The following is a 26,813-nucleotide window of genomic DNA, read 5'->3' on the forward strand; positions in this document are numbered from 1 at the left end:
CTGTAACATGCAGTTTACTATCGACCAGTGAAAGGCTGTTTTGCCGACGTTGTGAACGGGCAGGCATGCACGATGCAGTCGAGAGACAATGCCGTGAAGATGACAGCACCAATATTTTTTCCACGTGTAATTATGTGATATCAGCGTCTAATTTATATTAGCGATAGGAATTTTACAAAAATATTTTAAAACAGAATATTATAAAAAAAATTACAAAACTACGATTTAATTAATTATAGATATATTGTTTGCCCGCGAATATAATTTATTATCTTCTTTATTACAAAAAATTCGCGCATATAAATTAATTCACACAGATATAAAATAGGCGATGAAAGGATGAAAACGGGAGGATCATTATGTCTTAATTATGCAAATAAATGATTAACGTTACATAAATATTCATTCGCGATGACTGGGTTGATCCGTGTTAGTACACAAAGCTCATGTGGAAACGTAAATGCGAGCGCGCGCACGTAAACACGGGAGAGACTCTCTGACACTCAATCAGACTGTCAATCTATCCATTTGCGTCCCGGAATGCGGGTATACGATTCTCAGGCCAGTTCATGTGGGCGCCGTTGCTGTTCGGCGAGATTTAGATTCCCGGTAGAATTGGCCATCGTATCTCTCTCGCTCTCTGCCGCATTGCCATTCTAAATACTCTCGGCGGCTACGAGCGATTTAACTGTAATACAGATTCCGTCGCGCATCTCTAAAAAGCAGGCCTGGCAGTAGCGACCGCTCGTAAATTAGCATTTGGCATCGGACGCTCGCCTCGATGTGATCGCAATCGCGAGCGAATTCATTCGCGCGCATGCTATAAATATATAAATTATGCCACGCACGTATACATATTTTCATATAAATACATAATATAATTAATATTTATACGTGTGTATTGTGCAAATATTTAATAAGTAAAAATAATTTATTGGATTTTCGACCATCGATAATCGTCCGAAATTGCAACCGAAATGTACACTATAAATAATATTTGACAAGAATAATTTTCGCACCGTTTTTATCGTGTTTGGCTCTCAATTAGTCCGTTCCTCCTTTACTCCTTGTATATATTCGGAGCCTTCTACTTCAATTTAGAAATAATTTATATTTATCGCGTTGGCATTTGCGGTCGCTTTGATGTTTGAGATTACAAGCGAGTTAATAATTCCTGAATTCCAACGCGACAGATATCAATTCTAATATATACTGAATATTATGTATAATATAACGAAAACAATGTGTTTTTGTTTTTAATATAATGATTCGAGATATATGTACATTTATTTGTTAAATTTACATGAATTACATTTTACATAAATTTTGCACGATACAGATATAATTATCATAATATGCGCGCGAGTGACTTTTAGTACGTCTGACTCATCGGAATGAACTTCACGTAATCAGTGATCTCGTGGATATACGGGCGCTGTTGCTTCGGCATTTCGTTCTCTGTAGATACGAAGTTCTCGATGTGCTTATGGTTTAATATTTTCATGCAACTCTTCGGAGAGGAGCTTGGTGCTCCAGTTTCCGCTTTTACTGCGTTGTAAGTGCGGGTGCTTCAATTCGAACAAACTTGGCGAGTAGGCCGTAACGACATAATGTGGACTAATACGCGGCAATTTGATAAGACTCCGAGTCTGGAGCTATTTCAATGAGCACGTCGTCGTCTAGTAGTAGCTGTTCTTCATATATCCAACAGAACTAAGAAATAACTTTGTAGGCTTAAATGCAGAAATGTGATTATGATTTGCAAAAACAAATTATGTTCAAAGAGAAATCTTTCGTATCATTTTAAAGACCAGATAGTAAAAGAAAGCAATTGTAGAATAAAATGCCACTTTGATCTTCGCGACTTTATGGCTCATCTCCTCTCTTTCTCTCGCGTTACGCGATTTGACACTTGAATTACGTTTCATACTTGAATCGTAATCATTCATAAATTCGTAGCTTTGCATCGGCAAGCCACAACGCAAGCTTGAAATAATTACATGACAAGAAGCGGAAGTGCGATCGTATGTAATGTAATTCGACGCCGATGCAACGATGAAACGTTTCTTTGTATCTACCACGTGGTATGCGTTCGATTGCATCAATAATCAGCTGCGCCATGTCAAGTTGTGTCATCTGTCCGTTTCGAGACTATGCAATACGGGATTTTTTAAAACAAGATTAAGAGTAGGCGACGATGCGCCAGTATACAATCAAATAATCGACTCCAATAGTGTGTGGGTCGACTCTTTTTATATATAACGATGGTATTTTCGTGATGGATCTATTATTTAACGAATGAGATTCGCGACACCTAACGATAACGTGAGATCCAGAGAGAAAGTAGAAACTCGGGACAGAGATGCTTAGAAATAACATTTCTCCAAAATTGAGCGTGGGCTGATAACTCTGTAATTGTTTATGTGATAAACGGTTAGATGCACAATGATATGTCGACGTGATTTGAAATTAAAGTCGATGCAGTTCTGACTTTTAACCTATTCGCTCACGCGTATAATATTTTATTAAATCGAATAGCAATGGAAATCGTATTATCAAATAACATTATCATATGCATCCTTTATCCCGTGCTGGGATGCTGGGATGCTCTCAGACGGCGCTTTATTTGAAACGCGAGTTTATAATTCATCGCGGAAACTCCGCGCGGATATGGCAGCATTAATTAGCACTTTCTCAACAAATAGAGCAAAGGTTCATATCGCGCTCCCGCAAACTACGTCGATGGAAAACGCGGGTTCTAATTCATCGTAATCGGAAAATCAGAAGCTTATCTCCGCGTTTGTTTTGTGTCGAATCCCGCTTGTTTGCATGAAAGCACTTTTAATTGATTACTTCCGTCGTGGGAGAGCAGGATGGAGGCTGTAACGTGGGTGTATGTACCTCGCGCGTATCGATCTCCCTGTATATAACGCGACCGAGAGTAACGCGGCTAGAAAGTTGATATCAATGACGTCGACCAAGACACGCGCCTCCACAATACTTCTTTAGGATGTTCACGAAAATTCGCGGAAAAATTCACTCATCGTTGAAACTCGCTCGACAAGAAGCAAGTCGATTCGACGAAACGGAAACAGGACGATTTTTCAATGATAGAAATGTTGGAGTAATCGCGCGAGATGCTAAGATCTTGGATTACATTTTATTATTAATATTATCATTATTATTATATTGTATTTTTTATATTAGACTGGATTTAATCCTTTACACGTGTCGTATTGTCAAAAGTGGCGCGAATTAGAAAATCCATTTCACATGAGGAGTCCGTATCCGAGGGAGTTATCTATTTTAGTCTATATAGTGCGGCGCTAATCGAGAGGTATTTACCAAGACTTTCCCACGGGATTCCGGGAAAAAGTTGGCTCATCGCGGAAACCTGTTCCTTGTGGACGGGAAGATGGAATAAAAGCCGCTCGTTTCTAGGAACGGATGACGGTGCTGATTAAAAGCAGAACGACTCTGCGAACGCTACGAGCTGCGTAACACGTCGCGAGTTTACGGTCTATAACTTCCCTCTTACATTGGCCGTATGATAAGGTATGCTCGTGCGACGGTTTATAGTTCATTAAAATTTTTTTTGCCGGCTCGGAAGACGGCTCTCGAATTGCGAGCGTCGTTTCGCATGACTCTCGATTCGCTCGTAAAGAGGGACTTTGTTACGCGAGGCATTTCGAGAACTTTTGCCAAAGGCGACGACGTTAATAGTTATCCTTGAATTTCGGCAACTTCTTGAGATCGCGATGCGAATAATATCAATTTTCCGCGTTCAAATCACGGAAATCGGGAAAAGTGATAAAATTGTATCAAAAGTTTAATGTGGTGCTAGGAATTAGTTATTTATTTTAGTTTTCTGAGAGGATATACTTTTCCTTGAAAACATATATGAAAATGCAGCAAAATAATAAGAAAGTAATACAGAGTATTTAAATAAGAAAATAAAATTTTCAGAGAAGAGACCATAGTTGCAATTAGAACCAGGAGTAAGAAAAGAAGAAACTAGAAAAAAAAAAATACGGAAATGTACGGTTGTAAAAATTTTTCTTTGAAATAAGAAAGAGATACATAATGTAATTTAATAAAATTATATATACATATTATAATGTAACAAATAACATGAAATGGCAACTTTGTTGTAAGAAACATTTTATTATTCGTTTTATTTGCTCATTCATATTTTTCATATTTCTCAAAGACGCGATAACAAAGAAAAATCCTTTTTATTCTAAAAGTAAAAATCTTAATAATAAACACAATTGATAAATCATTCTAAGGTTCTAAAATAAATTAATCTAGAACGAAAGAGATGGCAGTGAGTGGGTAAATAATTACGAGCGATTGTGTAGCATCCATGGGTTTTCAATATCGAGACAATCGCTGCCTTCGAGGGGCATCCGACAGCAGAGAAATTCACTTAGCCCCAGCTCTTTAACCGTATCCTCTACCAGCGGATGAGAATGACGTATGTGAGTCAGGGCTAACGCGAGTAAGTAAACGAAGGAAGGTGCGTGGATGTGATTAGGTGAGGGTCGTGGAAGGAAACGGGGCGACCGAGCGAGGCCTCGACTTCTCTCGTTGGCGGTGCGAGTCGGGTCACGAACACCACAGAGGAACACAACGGAAAAAGGAAGAGGGAAACAAAGAAAGAAAAAAGAAAAGAAAAGAACGGCGGGGTTGGGCACGGATATATAGATGGTAGGACAGACGGCGGGGAGGTCGCGGGTGGAGGACGTCGGGAGAAACCGAGGGAAGGGGAGGATATCCACGGGGGTGGTGTATCCATCGCGCGTCGAGGGTGGAAAGGACCTGCGCGCGAATTTCCCGCGTTCGTCCAACCTCATATTGATCCCACCCCAGCGAACTCCCTCGTTTCCTAGGTAGGGAGGCGCGGCAGGAGGGGGGAAATCCGGTAAGGGTGGTTCGTCGGCATATAACGCCGGACCGGGTGAGCGAGCGAGAGACGAAGGGAGAGTCGCAGAATCGCGGGCGCTCCGAGGGTGGTCCAGCGAGAGCGAGCGCGCGGGAGTCGTCGTGTTTTCTGATCGGGATTCGCAAACGTGTCGCCGTCGCCGTCGCATTGTGTGTCGCGGTGTCGTGCTCTCGCTTATCGTCGAGGAAGTCGTCCCGTTTTTCCGCGCTCACGACGGCGTGTGCCGCTCCCATTCGTTCGAAATTGCCGACGAGAGGACGAGAAGTGTTCGCGTGCGCGCGCGCGCGTGTGTATGTGTGTATGGTGGAGAAGTTTCGGAAAAGTTTCGAAAACGTAAGAAATCTCGAAAAAAAAGTCAAAGAGGCAAAAAAGTGCACACGCGGATGTATGAGTGTCGGTCGACGACATCGTGTTGTTTCGACACCGCACTTGTACGGGCCGGTTAACGGCATCGTCGTTCACCGTGGTTAATGAGATTTTCATTTTTTTTCTTCTGTAATATATATATATATATATATATATATATATATATATCTGTAAGATTATGACGTAGAGAGAAAAAGAGGAGGAGAGATTGCCGAGCAAATTTCATCGATCGGAACTGACCCTAACTTTGCTGTTTAGATTTACGATCGGGATCAACCGACACGACCTCGCGAGAGGTCATCGCCAGGATGAAAGTGTATAAGCGCGAAACGTATTTACGAGGCTTCCTTGTGCTTCGCAATTTTTCTTTTTCGCGATTGTATACGTCCGTTTTACTACCACTTTATGACGAGAAGACGAAGTTGAGGAAGAAACTGCGTGAAACGTGTGAAATCAAGTTTGCCAATCCGTTTCACGAATACCTCTGAAAAAGGTCTACTCTACCGAGTAAACTTGTTTGACTTCCTAGCGTGAGTCATATACCGATAAAGTTATTCTTGAAAAAGGGACAGGAAGAAATAATATATAAAAAAATAAAAAACTATATATATCATACATTTTATCGTAAAACTTCAAAATTAATTTATGTGAATTACGTTTATAGAAATCTATGTACGAAACCGTATTAATTGGACAAATTGCATTTGACTAATTAAATTGTTCAAGAGACATATGTCGTTCTGCATTCAAGCGGCAGTCTCTTGAATTATAGAGATAAAGAGAGGGAGAGAGAGCGAGTGAGACAGAGAGAGAACTGCAAATTAGTTCTGAAACTATACCCGTTATTGAGAGACAGCTTTAGACAGCAACGAACATTAAAACGACTTTTAAATTGATCTGTCAGTAATCGAGCAATCACGTTGAAATAATTCGCCCAATTAGCCTCGAAAATTGTAGCTGCGACTTTTCAGCTGCTACTTTTGTTTAGCGTATAAACACGAATTTATCGCGATCACGTTGCTGCCATTCCGAATAATATTTCGTCCCGTACATCTTTTACGTATTCATACATGCGTCGGCTCGATTGAACGTGCGATCGCGTGCGAGAGACTTGCGTGGATCTATTATATCAACGATCGTGTCTATATAGCGATCGTGTCGCAGCCATGACCGATGTGGCAACACGCTCGGGAGAAGCTACAAGGCCTCGTTTGGCGGTCAGAAAAAATCAATGCAAACATGTTTGAACATGGATTTTTGGACGGGAATATGCTTTAGTTAAATTAAATTTTTTTTTATTCAATCTCAAACGTAGATGCAAGTCGAGTTTCGAAGAGTAAAGGGTAGAAAGGAGCTGTGGGACATGTTTTGAACACTATGGAAAAGTTGGCACGAGCGTTGACACGTAGCAGAAAGTAAGTCGGATGCGATATAAACAGGGGATTACCATCTGTCGGATTTAATAAGCTATAATATGGTATAATACTCGAAACGGCGCTCTTCGTTTTGCAAAATATACTTCGTAAACGGCATAAAGTCTGTCACCGTTGCGTTATAATCGTTGTATTTACTGCTGCGGATATAAATTGTTCGTGCAAATCCCGCATTTTTATCATCGTACCTGTCAGCAACAATTTATAGTACGCCAATAAATTCTATTTTAACAATTAAAACGACGAGCAGTATATATATATATAGTTCGTTTAATTTCACATTTAATTACAAACGAATTAATTAAAATTATCTCGGATTCATATCTGTGCGTGTGGTGCAGGTTAAACTTTGCCATAATCAATAAAATTTGTAGTAATTGCATTATTACATTGGCAAATTCATACACATTGCAATAAAATATTAAAAGATATGAACAAAATTCTATTTCTCATCGATTTAATTAATGACATTTTTTAATTTTTTTTATAATTAAATATTAAGTGAAATATATGTCGATTGAAATACATTTTCTATCTAGTGTCTAGGAGTATAAATTCTATATTTTCGTTGTACGGAATTCAGCCTCGATAAATTCCGACAGCGAGCAGGAATAACTGCCGAGAATCTTCGGTTCTACGATTTCTTATTCCCTGTCGGTATTTTTCGGAATCGGCCACACAAAGGCGTCGGAACATTCCCGTAGGAACATATAGCCGAGACTCGACATGGGAGAGATGTGCCGGAGGTTTCGCCCTCGCGACGATCGATCGATCGATCGACCGACGTCCACGTCTTCGTCGTCGTCAGCATCTCGCTCTCACAGCGATACCCGGAATCTCGTTCCGCGCGTGTAGATTCAAGCTCGCAGGCTCGCTCGTAAACACATCCGAGGTGCGTAAAATATCCGACGGTCGGGGCGAGACCCGCGATATGAAGCCAGGTGGCGAGCGCGAAAATACATAAGAATGCCCGAGCGTGACTCAAGCGGACCCATTACGATACGTTCACGCCGCAGATGCGGGACCGTTTTATCTGTTCGAGCGTTACACGCGTATTGTCTAGGAGAGAGATCTACGAGCATTACGAACGCCCACGAGAATGTCTGAAACCTGAAAAGAATAATAATGTATCCGCTCTCCATTTTAATATTTAATTGCGAATATCTCTGATATCTGATCTCGGCTTCTAACGAGCAAAAGCGAATGAAAATTTTAAAATAACTCTATATATATATACACATATATATATATAAATCCGTCACTGGGAGAAAGGATATGTAACAGGGACTTGAAACGTTTCTTCGCGACTGATGAAGGTCTCTCGAAGAGACAATTAAAGCATTAACCCTTGCCTTGCGTAAAGTGAATCATCTGTGTCCATATTGTCATGTTTGAAACAGGCGCTTTGGATCCATTCGGGTAATTAAGATTCGTTTAATATAAGTTATTAAGTACGTCCGTGAGAAAATTAGTAGAGAAGTACTATATGATTAAAATTTAAAACAATGCTTGTGCCGCACAAAGTTGAGCGTTTATTGTCTATAAAAGGAGCATTTTGGAAAGTCGTACTCGAGTTTCATTTAATAAGAGTCTTTGCGGGAAGATTACAAAACACGGAAATTAAATTTCGCAACAATTCTCATCGTGTATACAATTTTTATAAATTTTTCTGTTATTTTGCTAAAAGAGAATGTAATTTTTAATTCATAATTTTATTATTGTATTTCGGTACATGTGATTGGCGGTCTTGAAAATCCAAAATCTAAAACTGCTCAGACTGTGTAGAAGTTAATGAGCCAAAAGAGAGAAAGGGAGATCAAAGAGTAATCTCTAAATATACCGATCGTGAGAACAGCTACATGCACATTGGCCACATTGTCGTGATAAATCATTAACCGGGCGTATTAATTGGTCATGCTCAAGCAAATTCCAGCTGTTGATTGATTTATCGTCCGGCACTAATCCTGATCGATCGACCGGCGATCGATCCCTCGTTACTCGCGAATCGGGTGCAACAGGCGGACCCTCGATACGGAAGTTCGAAGAAATGGAATTTTGCGCGAGATCGATGTGGGCGTAAATATGTAGTTTTGTGCCAAAAAAAAAAAAAAAAAAAAAACGCAAAAGCGTAATATGCATAAAAAGAATCGGTATGTACAATATATATACGAAAGAATATCAGCCAACGAGACAACACGTGGGCGTTCGCGTCGCATCGTCGCGAAATTAAACAAATATTTTCGCGCTTCGAATATTTTTTTATTGTAATTTCCGATTTGAGTTCTGCGCGAAATATTTTGTTTGAAAAATAACGCTTTGTTGTTGTTAAACAGGCATCCTCTATGTATATGTCGAGTTGTTGACAGCTTAGAAATTGAAAAAAGAGAAACAAACGAAAAAAATTACTTTCGCGAAAAATATGCATTACGTGCGACATCGATTTCTTACCCGGTTCCATTTCCCGTCCAAGTTTCACAGGTTACGCGATGTAAATCAGGCCGACCCACCAGTATCGAAGTACATTCTATGTACAGCACAAAGTAAAATTTTACAACGGTCGCGCAGACCAAACTCTCTATCTCTATTCTTCCTTGACACGTGTACACTATAAAGCGCACGCGATGGTCTTCTCTTTGCTTATACTGTTTGTACTTTCCGGCGAAACGACATTTGAGCATTGCATCTGGGATTAGACATTTCGCCGCGGGTCATCTGGCAACTATCTCTTATACATATTCATACGTTACATTATTTTTTAATTTCTCTCTCCCACATTGGCATGTATTTTAATTGATTTAGCACAAAGGCTAGAATATGTAAGCCTATCACATGTGAAAAGTCTCTCTCGCGCCGCATCCCAGTCCTCGTTAAAAATGCATTCCAGCAGAAATTTCCAGCATGCGCAATTCGCCGGGCTTTTATACAGGATCCACCATAATCCTTTCACGTGCCGCAAATGGACGCAGTTTGTCTCCGCCGTTTCGTGACATTCTTCCGTTCTTCTCCTCCATATTCCGCTTTATGAGTGTGTTGCCTTTATAACTTCCAAGTATATACTTACATATATTGTGTGTGTGCGTGTATATATCTCCCTGCTATATTAATTAATGAAAAAAGAGAACGAACGAGACCACGAAAATAAAAGCAAATTTTCCGGCAGTTTATTTCGCCAACAATTACGGGGGAAAAAAAGTCACAAAAGAACGAAAGATACTTCCGAGGGACCGCGAAGTCATTTCGTATCTCATTTCGAATCGCGCCAGCGCTTCGCTTCGGAATCGATAAATCATCTCGTTCAATCCCGATGCGGCAGTTATCGCAAATAAACGTTTGCCGATGGTTACGAAACACTCGTCTCTCGATATATAAACTGCGGTATGTTTACAATTTGCCAGCTCGCTCTCTGAAACCTTAGAAGAGTGACGCGCGGAAATAAGTCTGTCTGAGACACGGCGAATATTTCTTATTACAACTCCTATTACAGAATTATGGTGTTCTGCTCCATTACGACTCAATGAGAAAACGTTACATGCTTTTCTCCATCCGATATAACTCGTTATCTTTAATTTAATCCGGTATCGATTTTGTTATATTAACATTGAATCAATATATCTATCGTAAATCGGATATTGCATTTTGTTGAAGACGCGATATATATATTTAATAATAAATCGATTTATATATATAGTTATTCAATCTTCTCGATCATTTATTATCGTAAATCGAGGATTGAATTGAATTCCACGAATACAGAGTTTATGATTTTTTCAATCGCTCTTTCGATTCTATCTGGTATATCTGTGCGTTTTACTTCTTCCTTTGTACAATCCCTGTGATTTCTTTCGTTCGGTTTTCTGGACGTAATCGCCCATTTATTCGATTCTATATGGTGCCACTTGTTATCAATTGTGCCCAGGCTTATCTCCGGAGCAACATTTGCGCGGACAACATTTTCTTCAATCGTTGACTTCTTTCCAAGCGTGCACAAGAATCGGATAGATAATTTTATCGCTTTCTTTACTAATCTTATCTTATCTAAGTAAGAATTTTAAATGCGAATTTTCATCGATTTCCTTTTGAGACTGTAATTAATCTATTATTTAACGCAACGTTTAATAAACATGGTATTTTTTTCATTTATTTCGCGTTAATTATTTTGATAAATCGGGACTGATCTTCCTCCAATGCGCGCTTCGAGGTCGAGGAGAACAGAAAATCTTGAAGAGATTTCTGAGAAAATAGGCCAGATCCTTCGGTGAAAAATAGACTTCGGTGTCGAAAGGATTGATGGGCGCGCCGAAGGTTGCCGATGGCTGAGATACTCGCCGTAAAACGGAGCGCCTGAGGCTCGCTCCAGGGGAAAAAAAGTACGGAATCGCGAGAGAATTTATAGTAGATAGCCGGCGGATAAGAGAAGAAACGGGTCGGTTCGGCGAAGTTCGTTATTATCCTGATTATCGCCTACTGTTACCACGGCTAATCTCGCCGCGACAGCAGCAACCCCGCAGCAGCAACAGCGACAGCAATAGCTTTTGCACTTAGCACTTACGTGACGGGGCTGGTATTATGTGGCAATAACAAGCGACCCTCATCACGTAACCCCACTTAAGAGCCAAGTTGCTGCCGCACCCGAAGAAGAGCGCGAGGGAGAAAGAAAGGGGGAGGAGGGGAGAAAAAATGAAGAAAGTGCTTCGATCTCCACCCATCGTTACCGGGTGGTATAACGGACGGTGAACCTCTTCCCTCCTCCCTTTCCCTTTCTCTTCATCGAATTGCGCTCATGTTTAACCGTGAACACACCGCGGAGCTAATAGAAAATATACTCTGCCGCCGCTCTCTCTCCGTCCCCTTTATTAATATCGATGTTTCGTGCATTGCCGACATTAATCGTGTAATCGAGCTACGCTTCGGTTACGTTCGAGGATCATAGCCGGTGGCTGAGGGGCCTCTTTGGTTCTCTTATCACGCGACTTCGATCGCGCGCGGCTTTTTAAGGGGGTTGCTCTTTCACGATGAAGAGCGGAATCGTGTCCCACTCGATATTATAATTTCGCGAAGTCATAGTGAATTGCGAATAAAACATTGGTCGCCTCGATTTGATTGCTCGATGAGTTAATTCGAAACTTATAATCAACTTCTTAAGTATACAACGGGGTTTAACTTTGATAATACATTTATAAAAGATTTTCTAAAAGTCTAGGAAATTGTCTCGAATTACAATTACAACTTTCGTGTTCTTTTAATATTTTATTTTTGGTATTAATATTTTCTTTTAATATTTTATTGTTTGAACAATGTGATAGTGACTGCAGTTAGTGCGCTGCGCGAAAATCATATTAAGGATACAGTAGCGAGGAGAGATATCGCATAACTCGGATTATCATTGTACATAATTGCTCAAGCAAGCGCGAATTAGCGGTACACGAGTTCCGAGATATGGCGGGGCTGCATACAAACTTAAATAACCTGGCGCTTTATTGATGAATAAACTTCATTATACTGCTACGCTTAATTGATTAATGAGAAATTACGAGACGGTTCTGGGTGTAGGAAACGAGGGGTATAACGGCCGTTCTCTCTCCGGGGGGATGATAGTCCAACCTAAAGCGGCTTGAAAAAAACAAGTGGAAACCGCGTTAATTAAATCTACAATGTAATCTCGCGCTTTCAAGGTTGTTTTCGTCTGTAATTCTGCATCTTGCGTTCCTTTTCTTTTTCCACTGCGTAAATGAAATATTTTGAACACGAAAACTACGAAAAATATGCGGTGAATCAAGCACGGATTTGATTGCAATTTGCAATTTTTGTTCGGACTGTTATACGAAATAAAATGCAAAACGATAATTAAACTTTCAATATCACTCGCGAATTTTTAACCCGGATATACACGACGAGGAGAACGAGCGTTTTAATTTTTTTTTTTTTTTTAATTACGTTCAACTGGGAGGATCGCATTCTCGCAAGCATGAGTCTTCGCATTTCCCGGAGATTAATGGCGGCGTAAGATCGAATCCAGGCGGTATCGGCAAACAGTTTCCCACTTATTAAGCGCAAGATCTCTCGCTACGACTCGGCTACGATCTAACCGATGCTCGGACTGGGAGTTACTTCCGGTATTTTTGCGCGTATATACCTGCTTATGGTCTCTCCACGCCCTTTAATTATCCGCAGCTTGACGCCGAGTAGTTATAGTAGATAGGAACGTTGTCATTATGACTGCGAATGAGACTACCGTGCTTGTTTCTTTACCACCTTCTTCTCTTTACCATCTTTTCTTTTCTCTCTTCTTATTGTGTTGACTCTCGCAGCTCTTTCGTCTCTCACAACGATATACTGGAGATCGTGACGTTCTAAACACTGCGAGTACCATTGTCCGTCCGGTTTCAAGATCCATTCTGCGAAACGCATCTCTCCTTTGTAATCACGTTCGCTCTATCAATCCGGAGTTTCGCACGACCGTACTCTTTTATGCTCGGAAAGAAATCAGTTTTCTTCCCGGTGAGATTGGACAACTTCATATCGCGGCCGACTTCACCTAGACCCATTACTTTATTAGAGTGGCAATAAAACCGTCGTCTCACTGAGATCTTACCCGTAAAGTGCTATTAAGTGCCAGCTTTAAGTAAGCTTGTCGGGACCTGGACAAGGGAGTCTACAACATACGGCTCTCTCGGATGCTTTGTTCGCCACTGGAGTCCTTGCGAATTGCTGCGACTTTACGAGCCGATACAGAACGTCACCCGAACGTTTCTCGTTTGCATCTATCTCTATCCGAGTATCGCTAAGTGCCGCAATAATATGTTACTCGTCGTGGAAATCGTATATACGGCGGGCACACCGTAAAACATCGTTGTTGAAACAACGACGACAGGTGGCTACGTCACGCGATTTCTCTCGTTGAAGGACCGGCGGACTCGTGGGTGGTTCCTAATAGCTTTTAATGCCACGCCAACGTGATTTAGATGCGCACCGCTGGCCGCCGCCGATTTGCACAAAGGATCTCGACGGTGCACTGACCGTCCTTTCGAGAGGAGAGAGACCCAGACTGACTCGACGGCGAACCCGCGCGTGCCCTTGAAATTCCTCCCGCGAATACCTGCGCCCGCAGCTTTCGGCTCCGCGCGCGCGAACATAAAGTAAGATAAAGCTCTCTATAAAACTTGGGCGTGAAGAAAGAAACGTTTTTTTCTCCCTCCCCCGGTACGACAATCCGTCGACGGATTTTACGCATTCATAATTCTCTCCGCAGATTTAGACCCGCGTGAATTTTTAAGCAGTTTTACGGAACGCTTTAATGCGCGAAAATGTGATCAGACGGATCTCTCTCGCTCTTTCTCTCTTTTTCTTTCTTTTCTCGGGTCTTTAACCGGCCGTTCATCCCCTCTGTCCCGTTCGATTACCTGGTCACAGAGAACCAGCTCTCTACCACGAAGAAACTGCCATGTCGAAAAGGGATCTCATTTTTCTAAGAATCTCGTTTATCTTTTTTATCGTCGACTTTCCAGTCTGTAGAATCCGTCGTCAAATTAGGAGGCAAAATAAAAAAAAATTGTGTAAAGACTTGTTTCAAACAACATTTTTTGTCGTCCAAATTTTCAATAAAAAGGGACATTTGACCTTTTACCGTTTCGCATCTCGTAGCATTTGTACCACATCTCGCTGCAGCTTCGACATTGCGCACCTCGTGTGGTCCTCTCTCGACGTACATATAGATAGTCTCCGCGTCCACCCACTGATACGCGCGAGTTCTTAGAGAGTCTCGGGTTTCAGACGGTTCTTTTCCAAAAGGAGCAACGGCACACGGATACACGAACGTCTACCTTCTAGATGTTGTATGCAAATTTCCCTGCCTCCTAGCCGGCACACCGCCAGACGTCGGGAATATGAATCATGCTGCGCGATGAGAGGCCGCTGCCTCATAACAGGAAATCCGTCCCCGTACGCGATCGTGCAGATTCAAACAAAGCCCGATTCCGTTCGCCTTTATCCCGCCCTTCAGCTTTTTTTTTTCATCGATCGGCCGCGCGTCCCACGCGCGCGAAGAAAGCCTCCAGGCTTGCGAAAACGTGGGAACTAATGTGTCGGGCGTTGCCAGGGAATTTTAATTAATAATTTCAATGACATGAAAAAAAAGAACATATCGGTTCTCTTTATGCGCGCGTCATTAATACTTTTAATGCAATTGGAACTTTTATAAAAACACTTTGATATCTCGGTAATCCGGTTAAGAAACGTATCTACATCCAAAGATACATATAAAACGAGTATCGTATGGAGATGACGATAAACGAAACGTACATATTTTCCCATTTCAGCGACGACGCTGACGTCACTCTTTCGGAGATGACCAAATCGGAGTACCGAGAAGTCTTAAACTCGCGTTTTACTTCCATTTCATGTACAGATCCAGAAACTCGCTCGCGAAATATTTCCATCGGAAAACGCGCGGGTGGATCGACGAATCGATATATCTACTTTCGTAGAGATGTAGTGCATTCTCTCTTATAAATATGTATTCGGCTCTCTCTCTCGAAGAAATGCTTAGATTCACAAAAGGTACAGCTACGAGGACCAATTTACTCGCAGTATATTTTTTATATGTATACACACATATACGTATACATATATAAGCAAGACTTAGTTGCCGTCTTTCCTAAATCTGCCTATAAATATAACTTATACGTCTCTCCAACGTATTTTAAAATACCTAATGGCGTACCAGCCGCCAATTTGCATTCGCGGCCATCCTTCGTGGCGATCGGCGACGGATGGCACAATAAAATAAATAGTAGTTCGCGGTAGACGCAACGGAATGAACCCGACATTTATCAGCACGTAACGAAGATGGTCACGCGACCTCTCCGACGTAGTTCGCGAATAATGACCGTGACGGAGGCAGGATAACTGCTCCCCGTCGATGTGTGATCGTAACGTCGTTTCCATTTCTCCCACAGACAATCGTTTCCTCTGCAACGCTCTCGTCGCAAAAAAATATTCTAGATGTAATCAGAGGTCGGTGATTGTGCGAAAATTAGTTGCACGTAAAGACGTGCGTGATCGGCTGAATCGTTATATCCTTGCGAAATGTCCTCGAGACCGATTGACTCTGTTTCTCAATATAACGTGTATTTTTTTATATAGCTTTTTGCATTAGGGCGATTCGATATAAGTATTTTTCATTCATGAATCTTAAGAGAGTGCCTTTGAATATCCGGTAATTCTGAGACACTCTGCATAAATTCTGTGAATAATTTTCCGCCGCTATTAAGTCAGGGTAATGTACGAAATTTTAATAAAAATCAAAATATATAGATAATTCGTGAGAAAAGTACGGAAATTTCCATAAATCACTACTACATCGTATTTAAAATATCTCTGAGTGCACATCGAGATACTATTAACGATCTTTTTCACCGTGCCAAAACGACAAACATTCAAGTGTGATGATTCAATACGACGCTGATAAATCTCGACAGATCGAAATCATTTACGACGAATTCTCGTGAAACTCTCGACTCTCTGAAGTAGAGACGCGAGATCTCGATGGCGAAATAGAGATAACCATTGGATCGCGTTATACCTCCCGATGGAGCTTTCGGTTTACTCTGTGAAACCCGGAGAAGCCGAGGAAATGTCACCTTAGTGAACTCGTAATCGAGATTATCATAATAGACGATCGAACGAGCAGAAGATAACGCCGTATAACTTTAATCCGGCGAAATCGGGAGAGGAAAGCGTGTTCGGGTGCTCTCGCAAAGATGGACGCCCTGGAGCTGCAGGCTGCCCTGGTGAAGCTCGACCCGGCCACCACGGTGACGCCCATTGGCACCACTGTGAAGCTAGTGCCGCATCATCACGTTGCCTTTACCGTGAACATCCAGGACGACGACGATATAACTCTGGAAGAATCGGCGCGAAGGGACGACGCCGAGAAGTCGCCGACCGAGACGACGACGACGTCGGTGTCGCGGAAGACGCCGGGCGGCTTGACGGCGAGTCACCATCATCAGGGCGGCGGCCAGCAGATGGGTGTCTCCAAGTGTGGCATCGCCGAGGTCAGGTGACGCCAGCCGCCCTGCTACGGCGTCAACATGATTTATCACACTTATCCGCCGCATCGCGGCAGCAAACACCATGCCAAGCACCACGCCAAGGAGAAGAGGCACCATCATCATCACACTATGCACCATCAGCATCACAGAGCTCATGTGGTAAGCTGTTGAGTTGTGCGCGCGAATAAAGAGGCAACGACGACGACGACGACGTCGTCATCGTTGTCATTGCGAGCGTGTCAGGAAATTCTCCGAGTTTATTGACTGCACCTTGAAGGTCGTTTAGTTATTTCACGCGACGTGAAAATTATTTTGATAGCGATATAATAAAAATTTGCTCGTCGACTTGTTGAAGAACTTTTCTCTTCGATCGAATTATCTCATATCAATATAGGATGAAAACAAAATAATAGAACGGCGCGTTGCGGCGCAAGGGAAGGAAATCTATTATTCGCGAGCCCTTTAATAACGAATTCCATTCTTATATAGTTCCTGATTATTTTTTGAAAGAGTTCTGCAATAATTTTTAGATAAAAAAACGTACCTTTAATATCGAAGATATTTCTAAAATATCAAGTTCTCGTGAAAAACGTTAGAGTTCGTGATTTTCTAAATGTTTCGTAAAAGTGTATTAATTTTAAAAAATCAATCTCTTCGAAACTATAATAGATACAGTCATACGGTTTTCACGTTTTTTCTTGTCTTATTGAGTACGATTCAGAACTCTAACGTCTTTCCCCAGAACTTGATATTTTTAAAATATCTTCGATATTGAAAGTATGTTTTTTTATCTCTATAAAAATTGCAAAACTCTTTCAAAAAATAATCAGGAACTATGTAACTATTAAACAATTTAAATTTACTCATCTCACGGTTGCTCCTTTGTTGCCCGATGCCTCCCCGGGCCTCCTTCTCGTACAAGTTTCGAAACACTTGCACTCGCGTTATTTTTTTTCGTTCGCAACGTGCAGCGACGCCCGGGTTTTAGCTGTCATAATTTTCGACGCGTTTCGGTAAAACGCGAGACTCACGAGAGCTTATTCGCGCGCGAATAAAACCGAAGCTCCATTTTCGCGTGGCTGCTTTTTCCAAGACTCACTTTTCGCAGGGGCTTATCGAACGAAGATGACCAAGACTTGGCCGCGACGCACTCAAGTCGTCCAAGGATGCAGCGAGACATTGAGCGAGATCAATTTCACGTGTGCGATCGCGATTACGATGTCGGTACGCGCGACGCGATCGGATTTATACGATAATTAACCGCCAAAGACGCTAATTAATACACTCGTCCTTTCGCGGACCGGCAAGAAGCGCGCGACCATAGATCACGAACAATCGAAGAAGAGCACTGGAGGTGGAGCTAGACTGGCACTGTCAGATTCGGAACGCGCAACGATACGTCGCGCCGAGTCGTAGTGGTGGGGGTATGTAGTCGCGACGTGATTCGCCGAGCTCCCACGTCGCAACCTCTACATACCCCCACCACTACGACGTGGCGCGCGTGTCGCTGCGCGTTCCGAAACTGGCAGTGCCAGTCTAGCTCCAGTGTTCTTCGGTTGTTCGTGATCATCGGTCGCGCGCTTCTTGCCGGTCCGCGAAAAGACGAGTGTATTAATTAGCGTCTTTGGCGGTTAATTGTCGTATAAATCCGATCGCGTCGCACGTATCAATATCGTAATCGCGATCACACGCGCGAGATTGATCTCGTCGGCCGTGAATCTCGCTCAATATTCGTCTCGCTTGCGTCCTTCGCGGCGACTTCAGTACGTCGCGGCCAAGTCGCCATCTTCGTTCGATACGTGCTGCTACATTCTCGTGGTATTTTCCATCGTTCATGATCAACGGTCGCGCGCTTCTTGCCGGTCCGCGAAAGGACGAGTGTACTAATTAGCATCTTTGGTGGTTAATTATCGTATAAATCCGATCGCGTCGCACGCGCGAGATTGATCTCGTCGGCCGTGAATCTCGCTCAATATTCGTCTCGCTTGCGTCCTTCGCGGCGACTTCAGTACGTCGCGGCCAAGTCGCCATCTTCGTTCGATACGTGCTGCTACATTCTCGTGGTATTTTCCATCGTTCAACGGTCGCGCGCTTCTTGCCGATCCGCGAAAGGACGAGTGTATTAATTAGCGTCTTTGGCGGTTAATTATCGTATAAATCCGGTCGCGTCGCGCGTACCGTCATCGTAATCGCGATCGCACACGTGAAATTGATCTCGCTCAATGTTCGTCTCGCTGCATCCTTGGGCGACTTGAGTGCGTCGCGGCCAAGTCGCTCTCTTCATCATCTTCGTTCGATAAGCCCCTGCGAAAAGTGGGTGTTGGAAAAAGCGGCGACGCGAAAATGGAGCTTCGGTTTTATTCGCGCGCGAATAAGCTCTCGCGAGTCTCGCGTTTTACCGAAACGCATCGAAGATTGTGATAGCTATAGCGTCGCGAACGAAAAAAAGTAACGCGAGTGCAAGTGTTTCGAGACTTTTAGGAGGAGGAGGCCCGTGGAGGCATCGGGCAACCAAGGAGCAACCGTGAGGTGAGTAAATTTAAATTGTTTAATAGTTTTATACTTTTATAGTTGTTGATTATTTTTTGAAAGAGTTTTGCAATTTTTATAGAGATATAAAAACATACTTTCAATATTGAAGATATTACGTTTTTTTTATCTAAAAATTGCTCTTTCAAAAAATAATCAGGAACTATATAACTATTTAAAAGAACCTTAAAACCCTGCTCGAAACTATTGGAACTCGATGTGTAAAAAAATGTGAAGTTGGTACCCCTATTTTTTGAAACTGATTTTCGTTATCGTAATGACCGGAACTATTTCTAAAAATGATCAAGAACTCTTTCTATGGTTCTTAATAATTCAGAGCTCTTAACAGAACTATGATAGCATAACATAGGGGTGCCAACTTCACACACCCGTGAACCGGATGTTACAAAAGACGTTCGAAGACTCTTAAAGGATTCAATAAAAGATGGAAGTGTTGTGGTAACTCTCGTATTTCCGTTGCCTCTCGAGAAACTTATAACTTACCGCGAGTACTTGTATAATGCATTTCGTTTGATCGCACTCTCGCTACAAAGGACGAGCGCGTATTTGGAAAGATATTACGTTCCGTATTTTTCTATTTACAGACATGATACAAATAATAAATAATACAGAAATCTTGCAAGAGTACGCGCATGAACGAGCGAGCCACTCGTGCAATGATAAGATCGAATTCATTTATTCCTTCGAAATAATTTTGATTTTCTATTTTCCAATTTTTTAATTAATCCGCAATATATATAATTAAAAGTTATTACCGTAACGTTACCGTTTGCCGATGCTTTGAATATTTAATGAGCGAAAATACGAAATTCAATTTCATTAAAAATAAAATATTGCTATACATATATGTATAGGCACATTTTTTAGAGATTGAAAATTAAATCTGTATATTTATTCCTGCGAGCGCGGAATTAAAATCTGGAATTTTAAATCGACTAAAAATCTGTGCGCGCAAGTATCAAAATTAATTCTTAAACGACTATACGTATAGATATATATTTTCGCGAGTTGAATATTAATGCCATTTTCCGCACTACTATGGTGCTATAATTAAGTTTAACCCGCGCCCGTATCGTTCGTTCGTTCGTGTCGTATCGCGCGTACGTTTTTGTATCCATTCGAACGTGTATCCATTGTGTATATTATTCCTCGCTTGTGCGAACCGCGCGCGTTTCCTCCGTGAATTTTTCTCTCGCGCAACGGGTTCCTCGCGCGATGACGAATGTGTATCACCGAGTCAGCGGACAATGCGACACGCTCTGGCTGGCTGTTCCGTTCGCTTCGCGCGCACGTGAAACCACCTTATCCGCGGTGGTATAATTCGCGATATGAGCGTGTTCCGTGACAAAGAATATACGTACCTATACGACATGTATGCGTACCGGCCATGCCTCTGGGCTGGGACGTGTATACATAAGAAGCGCGCGGCTCGCCGCTTTATTCTCCTAGCGGTAATTTTGCGGAAAGGTAATTAACGAGCTCGCAGGTGCAATCAGCCGCACGTTAACCAGGTCCCTCGCCCCTACACCCGCAAAGCGGTAGATTAGCATGTTAATTTTTAACGGGGCTTTGTTGACCTGCGCCCACACGCGTTTTCTCGAGACTCGACGACTCGGAAAAAAATATGCACATACGAAGTGCGAGCGTTTCGCGTTCATAAGCTTAAAATAACGAGGACTCTGTTAATTTCATTTACATTCCTTATTCGTTGCGTTAATTCTTTAGAGCGTCCTATTTTTTTTTTATAAAAAAATTTAATCAAGTCCAGATGACTTATATTTATTTCGAAGAATATAATCCTCTGGAATTGTTTGCGTTTTCACGACGAAGGATGCTTTAATTGTACCTTCGTGGAGTGGATCGATCACGCGGGGTTCATCGAGGTCGAATCGACGAGCACGTATCTGTTTGTTTGTGTGTGTGGGCGCGTTTCAAGTATGTGTACATACGCCTTGGCGCGCTTGCAGCTGCACTTAAGCGGGACATAATAGGCCTATCGCGAGCCACTTGTCTACTTCACCGTCAGAGCATCGCTCGCGGCCGCGAGGACCGACGTTAATAGACGCGTTTGCGGAACTACGAAGTGACGAAGATGGTCCCGTAAATGAAGAGGCGATCGGCTCCGTAATTTGCCGACGCATCTCATTTGGGTAATTGCCGTTCTCCAAGTTTCGATAATAACACATCGGCCTCGTTCGTGACGGATTCCGCGATGGACTAGCTTCATATATTATTATTATTTTTTACTTCTTCGCAAGACTTATGCCAGAGAGTGGTACTTGAATGAATTGACGAAAAAAAAAATGTCCGACCTCTTAAATTACTAAACAAACAAACGCGCTTCGCGCGCATTCAATCGCATTCAATCGCCATATGGCTCCCACGATTCGTAAACCCGACGCACGTGCATTAACGATATGCGTTCGATAATACGCATGTGAATCGTAAGCCGGAGAGCTACCCTTCGTAGGAGAGCGCGAGACTTTTCCCTCTCGAAACATAATCGACCGGGTATCCGCCATCATGCGACTTGCCGGCGCGGTATTGAATTCTCGAGTAGAAGGAGAGATGCGCTCTCTGCGAGCGCATCTCTCGCGTGTGTACATACGTATATGCACGTACGAGAGACACGTTGGTGCCACGTGTATATATACATATATGTGGCATATACATACTCCCCGGAATCATACACGTCGAGGGGGGGTTCTACGAAGGGTTCGGCATGTACCGGGTGAGCAGATCGATAATATGGTCCACGTAACTAGGACGACGGTCTCCGTCGTGCTTCGAATCTCTCTCTTTATTCTCTCTCACACGGCGATGATATATTCGCAGCGATTTTATTTTTTCCTGTTCAGACCACAATATGTACGAAATAGCTATAAATTTTGTCATAGATAAGAATAAACGGCCGGATTTATCGTTATTCTCTCTGCGCAGCGGACGGAATTACAATTGTTGCTCGATATTATATATGCAATGGAATAAATCATGCGCGTTAAATCATGCATCATTGTTTCGAGATAATTAGCGTTAAGATCTCGTATTCGTGAATTCTGACATTTTCTGTGTATCTCTTTATATGTTAATTTTCTCAAGTTGAAATACCTTCATCGTATCTACGTATACTCGAGCAGGTTTCGTCCGATCGGGAGACTGCCTTCTCTCTGTTCGCGGCCGAAAAAAATGGCCCGCCGACCGCCACCAGGGTCAGACTTTCAATTAAAGCTCGAGTCGAGTCTTAACGAGGCTTAAAAGAATCGGCGCGCGAATGCAACGAGTACAACACGTGCTTATATACACGCAGGTCGAAGACTTAAGCCGGATCGTCCATCCTCGGGTTGTTCGAAGGGATGAACATGAGCTCGCTCGGGCTTCTGTTTTCGCTGTGCTGATATTCAAACGTGACGTGCACCGGTTGATTTGCATATCTCGCGAAAATGAACGGAACGAGAGAGTGAGAAATTGCGTCGAACACGGTTACAATATACACGAGGCTGTAATTCGATATATTGAAACCGGCAATGAGATTTTCGCGATAAAATATTTAAGCCCATCTCGCCCGTCTCGTAATTATACCGTCGATTCGTTGTAATTATGTACATAAATTGCGCGGATTTGATTGCGCAGGATCACGAGCGTAAATTAACATTTTAATTTCGGCAATAGCCGAAAGAGCTTTCGAGTGCGAGAGAGATGATTGATTGATCGATGGAGGGCAACGGAGGTACATACAACGAATTTATTTATAGCTCACTGTAACATTGCAAGTTTATCGATTTCAATGTTCACGGTTGCAACAACTGATGCAGGGCTACAACACGTGGACCATTCGTCCGTTTCATTAGAGTCGACCTAATTAAACGCGGTCGTGCTAGAAAAATATGCGGTATATGGCGTGTATCCTGCTACAGTAAATAAGTAATAATGCGAGAGAAGTCCTTTCCCAAGGAAAACCTTTTTACCTTCTTTCGCGAGAGTATTCTTTCGAGTTCTCTCTTCCGAATCGTTACTTTACGCTACCCTTCGATTTTTCTCTTTGTCGTTTTTCTCCCCGCGGGAGACACTACACTTACGATAGATATCTTTTCGTCGCGCCTGACAGAGCCAATTTTCCAGCTTCCAATAAATTAGTCGATATACTTCGTATAGCTCCGCGTCTCGGAACGTCCAATTAACCAGGGTCCGTCGTCGTCTCCTCTCGGAGAGTCGCCCGTAAAAAAAATATTTACATCCGCCGTTTTGCAGGATGTGCGTGATGCCTGGCCTCGCGTGACCCTACACAAAGTCGTCGAGACAGACGCACAAAGAAACGCAATTTCGCGCCGTATAATGTCACCGTAAGAAACAGCGACGATTGCAATTTTCGATCGCGCGAATATCGATCGATACCACGTTAAATACCAAATTTACATAAGAAAGTCGTATAGCCGTAAGAAACAGTTCTGAAAAAAGTATTACTTTGGCTGATTGTTACAATTATTGTAATATATATATATATATATATATATATATATATATATATATATATATATATATTGAACAGCGTCAATTTTTCACGGTGTATAATACTTATCTCCAGATGAGTCGGAACCGCATCGCGACCTTGGCCCGAAAGTTCGCTTCTCGTCGGTTATATTTATCCGCACGGTGATGCTGCGCGAGCGCGTTTACATGGTGGATTCTCACTGTGTTGCGAGAGAGAAGCACATGAGGCGATATAAACCGATATGCGCCTGTCCGTGAAGAGCAACTTCCATTAATTTCAGGCGTCTCGTAACTTTCCGCCGTGTTCGCGAAGCGCAGGGGATCAGATATCAAGTCTCCTTATTAAGATAGATCTTAATGAATATTAATCGCGTACGAGAGAGTCATTCGCGCGCGCGACACTCGAGCCACGACGAAGTAACGACGATCGCGATCCATAGGTTTCACGACGATCTCAGACGAGATGCCCCGAAGTGCGATCCTCGCAAATTGCCATCGTCGGCGGCTTCGCAAAAGCTATGTACCGGCTATATAACGGTGCCGTTCATTTCGCATCACGTGCGAACGCGGGTTCGCAATTGAAGACGGTGATGGATTAGATACGGCGGCGAGCCGCGATTTATTCTGACGCTAATACTTGCACGGGAAAATCGCTCGCGCCCGGGTAATGCGAATTAATCAACGTAAATTGTGGGAAGACAAATGACATTCGCTTTTGCGCATGAAAGTCATCGTAGACGATGTAGGAGATAGACGAAAAGTCAGATTGTAGCGATCTAGGTATTATATATGGATTATCGGAAATTTGAATCTGACTCTAAACTTTAATCGCGATAAATTTTCTGGGTAAGATAAACTATAAAAAAATGATTCTCCCGAATAATGCTTTTAATAGATTCGTGAATCATCAGTTATTGCGTGATGATTTAGGGTAAAAGCATATGTATTATAATATATATCTCGCAGAACATAATGACGGCGATGCCATTGTCAATTAGAATAACTATATCATATATGATAGAGATATATTTCTGGCAAAAACGAGTCGTCATTGACGTGTTTTCGACACGAAAGGAGATTAGACAAACAAGATTTCGCGAAGCCCGACGCTTTCAACTGAACACGTGTTGCGGTTTGGCGTCGGATATTATTTCCGAAATTGCATTTATCGCGCAGCAGAATTCATTCCTAGCGCCTAGCGAATATATCGATCTGGAACTAGCAAGTATATAACAATGATAATTGCCTGGTGGACGTTCGATGATCTCCCCTTATACCGAGGATTAATGAACACGTGCTAACGAGCCATTTTTACCCCGCACACGTGCAATGCACGATAATCTTTTCTCCATTGTTGTACGCGCCTCGACGAGTACATTCATACAGGGAATCTAATAATAAAGTTTACCAGATCGACGATGTTATCGATAGAAGGGCAAGCGCATATGCCTTTGATATGGGATATCAGTCACATGTCAGAATGTTAAATTAAAAAAAGAAATTTTTTTTATCTCAATCTTAGCCATTGTACATTGCATTTTATTGAATTCTTTCATAATTCATTCCCGAATAACTCTAATTCGATTATTGAAAATTTAGGTCCTTATGATCTGTGCAAATCTAATCTTTAAAAACAGTTGCATATTTTTATAAATCTTTTATAATTAAAAATTCTATATTTCGTGACTTTTAATAATATTTAACAATTACGATATATTATTCATTCAATTATTCGTGTGTTATTGAAATATTACTATAAATATCTTACATTCGTCATATATATCTTTACAACATATTTCACAAAATAAGTAGAAATAAGTAGGATGACAGCTTGATATCCTAAAATGATAATAAATCTTATTCACGAAAAAAAAATCACACAGTTCATCATCTAATCATTCTACTCGTACGCCTCTGTAAATTGTTCAATCTTTGAAATTGAATTTTCAAAGAAGATCGTGATGTTTGATGTTAAATGTGGCTTGAGAATAATCCGGCGTTTTTAACAGCGTCGCTTCTTTGTGCTAAAGTCCAATGCGGCGGAAACGGTGCATATTATCATCGCGCGGGCGTTCTTGAACGATGCTCTTCCCGAGAGCTTCATTGTAGATGGAAGATATATCTCGCGCGCGGTTCCAGTCCGCGGCAGTGTTTCGGACGTTCTTCGTTAACTTTCATTTAAATTCATTATTACCATATTTAAACACGTACCACATATACTTATTCCCGTGCAAACACTATTATCTTGTTTGACGGAGCAACGCGGCGATTTTCCTCTTCAGCAGGACTCTACGAACCTTTGAACTCTGAAAAGAAATGCATATTTTAAAGTTTATCATTTTATTCGTATAATATATATTGTAAAAAAACATTTGTGTAAATTATTGCTTAAAAAAACTAAATATAAATGTAATCCGAATAGTTGAACATAAAAGAATAGGCGAAATCGTATTGTTGGGAAAAATTTATCCAACGCGAATAAAAGAGTTAAAATTTTTGAACGGGTTAAAGGGTTCAGAGGAATTCCGTCGCTCGTAATGTAATAAAAAACGTCGAAAATTGCGACGGCGGACAATGACATTCCAGCGACGATTTAATCAGAAATTACAATAAATGCACGCTCATCGCCGGATGAGAAGAGCGAGCGAATGTTTCGCACTCGCTCGCACGCGCCCGTGTACACGATCATGGTCGCACACGCTGGTATTCGGACCTGCACGCATCTCGATCAGTGGCCGGCCGACCATCCTGCCCGAAAGACGTCTCGAAAGACCCTCGCGAGACGCCCCACGAAAATCGATCGGTGGGAATTCTTCCCTTCACATCCGCCAGATGCCGAGGAACCGGTCAACCGCTTTTGGTGCTAGTTTCGCGTGGATTATCATCTAGTTCGGTGTTTCCCAGACAGTGCTTAAGACTGAAATCTTTTGCGATCTCTATATACGGTGAGATTAAGAACTGAGAAAAAAAGAAGGGCCT

At 42.1% G+C, this 26,813-nt stretch overlaps 2 protein-coding genes across 8 annotated transcripts in view; both read left to right on the top strand.

Moving 5' to 3' along the window:
• Positions 1-26,813, top strand: part of LOC145934831 (uncharacterized) — a 145,260-nt gene that overhangs the window by 60,218 nt on the left and 58,229 nt on the right. The window lies entirely within an intron of this gene.
• On the top strand, positions 1,181-16,942 carry LOC145934838 (uncharacterized). 6 transcript variants are annotated; one of them, XM_083035628.1, is made up of 3 exons: positions 1,183-5,440; positions 5,570-5,841; positions 16,057-16,942. In XM_083035628.1, exon 3 carries the CDS (start codon positions 16,503-16,505, stop codon positions 16,806-16,808), a length of 306 nt encoding a protein of 101 aa, XP_082891754.1. In that variant the 5' UTR covers positions 1,183-5,440; positions 5,570-5,841; positions 16,057-16,502; the 3' UTR covers positions 16,809-16,942. The 6 variants fall into 6 exon arrangements, 5 of the variants coding, with proteins under 5 accessions (XP_082891754.1, XP_082891755.1, XP_082891759.1 ...); XM_083035629.1 differs by having other exon boundaries at positions 1,183-5,278; positions 5,499-5,841; XM_083035633.1 differs by having other exon boundaries at positions 1,183-5,278.

Source organism: Prenolepis imparis, unplaced genomic scaffold, assembly GCF_030444845.1.
Source record: "Prenolepis imparis isolate NDT839.2.m4 unplaced genomic scaffold, iyPreImpa1.0 SCAF_4, whole genome shotgun sequence".
NCBI classification, from domain to species: domain Eukaryota; kingdom Metazoa; phylum Arthropoda; class Insecta; order Hymenoptera; family Formicidae; genus Prenolepis; species Prenolepis imparis.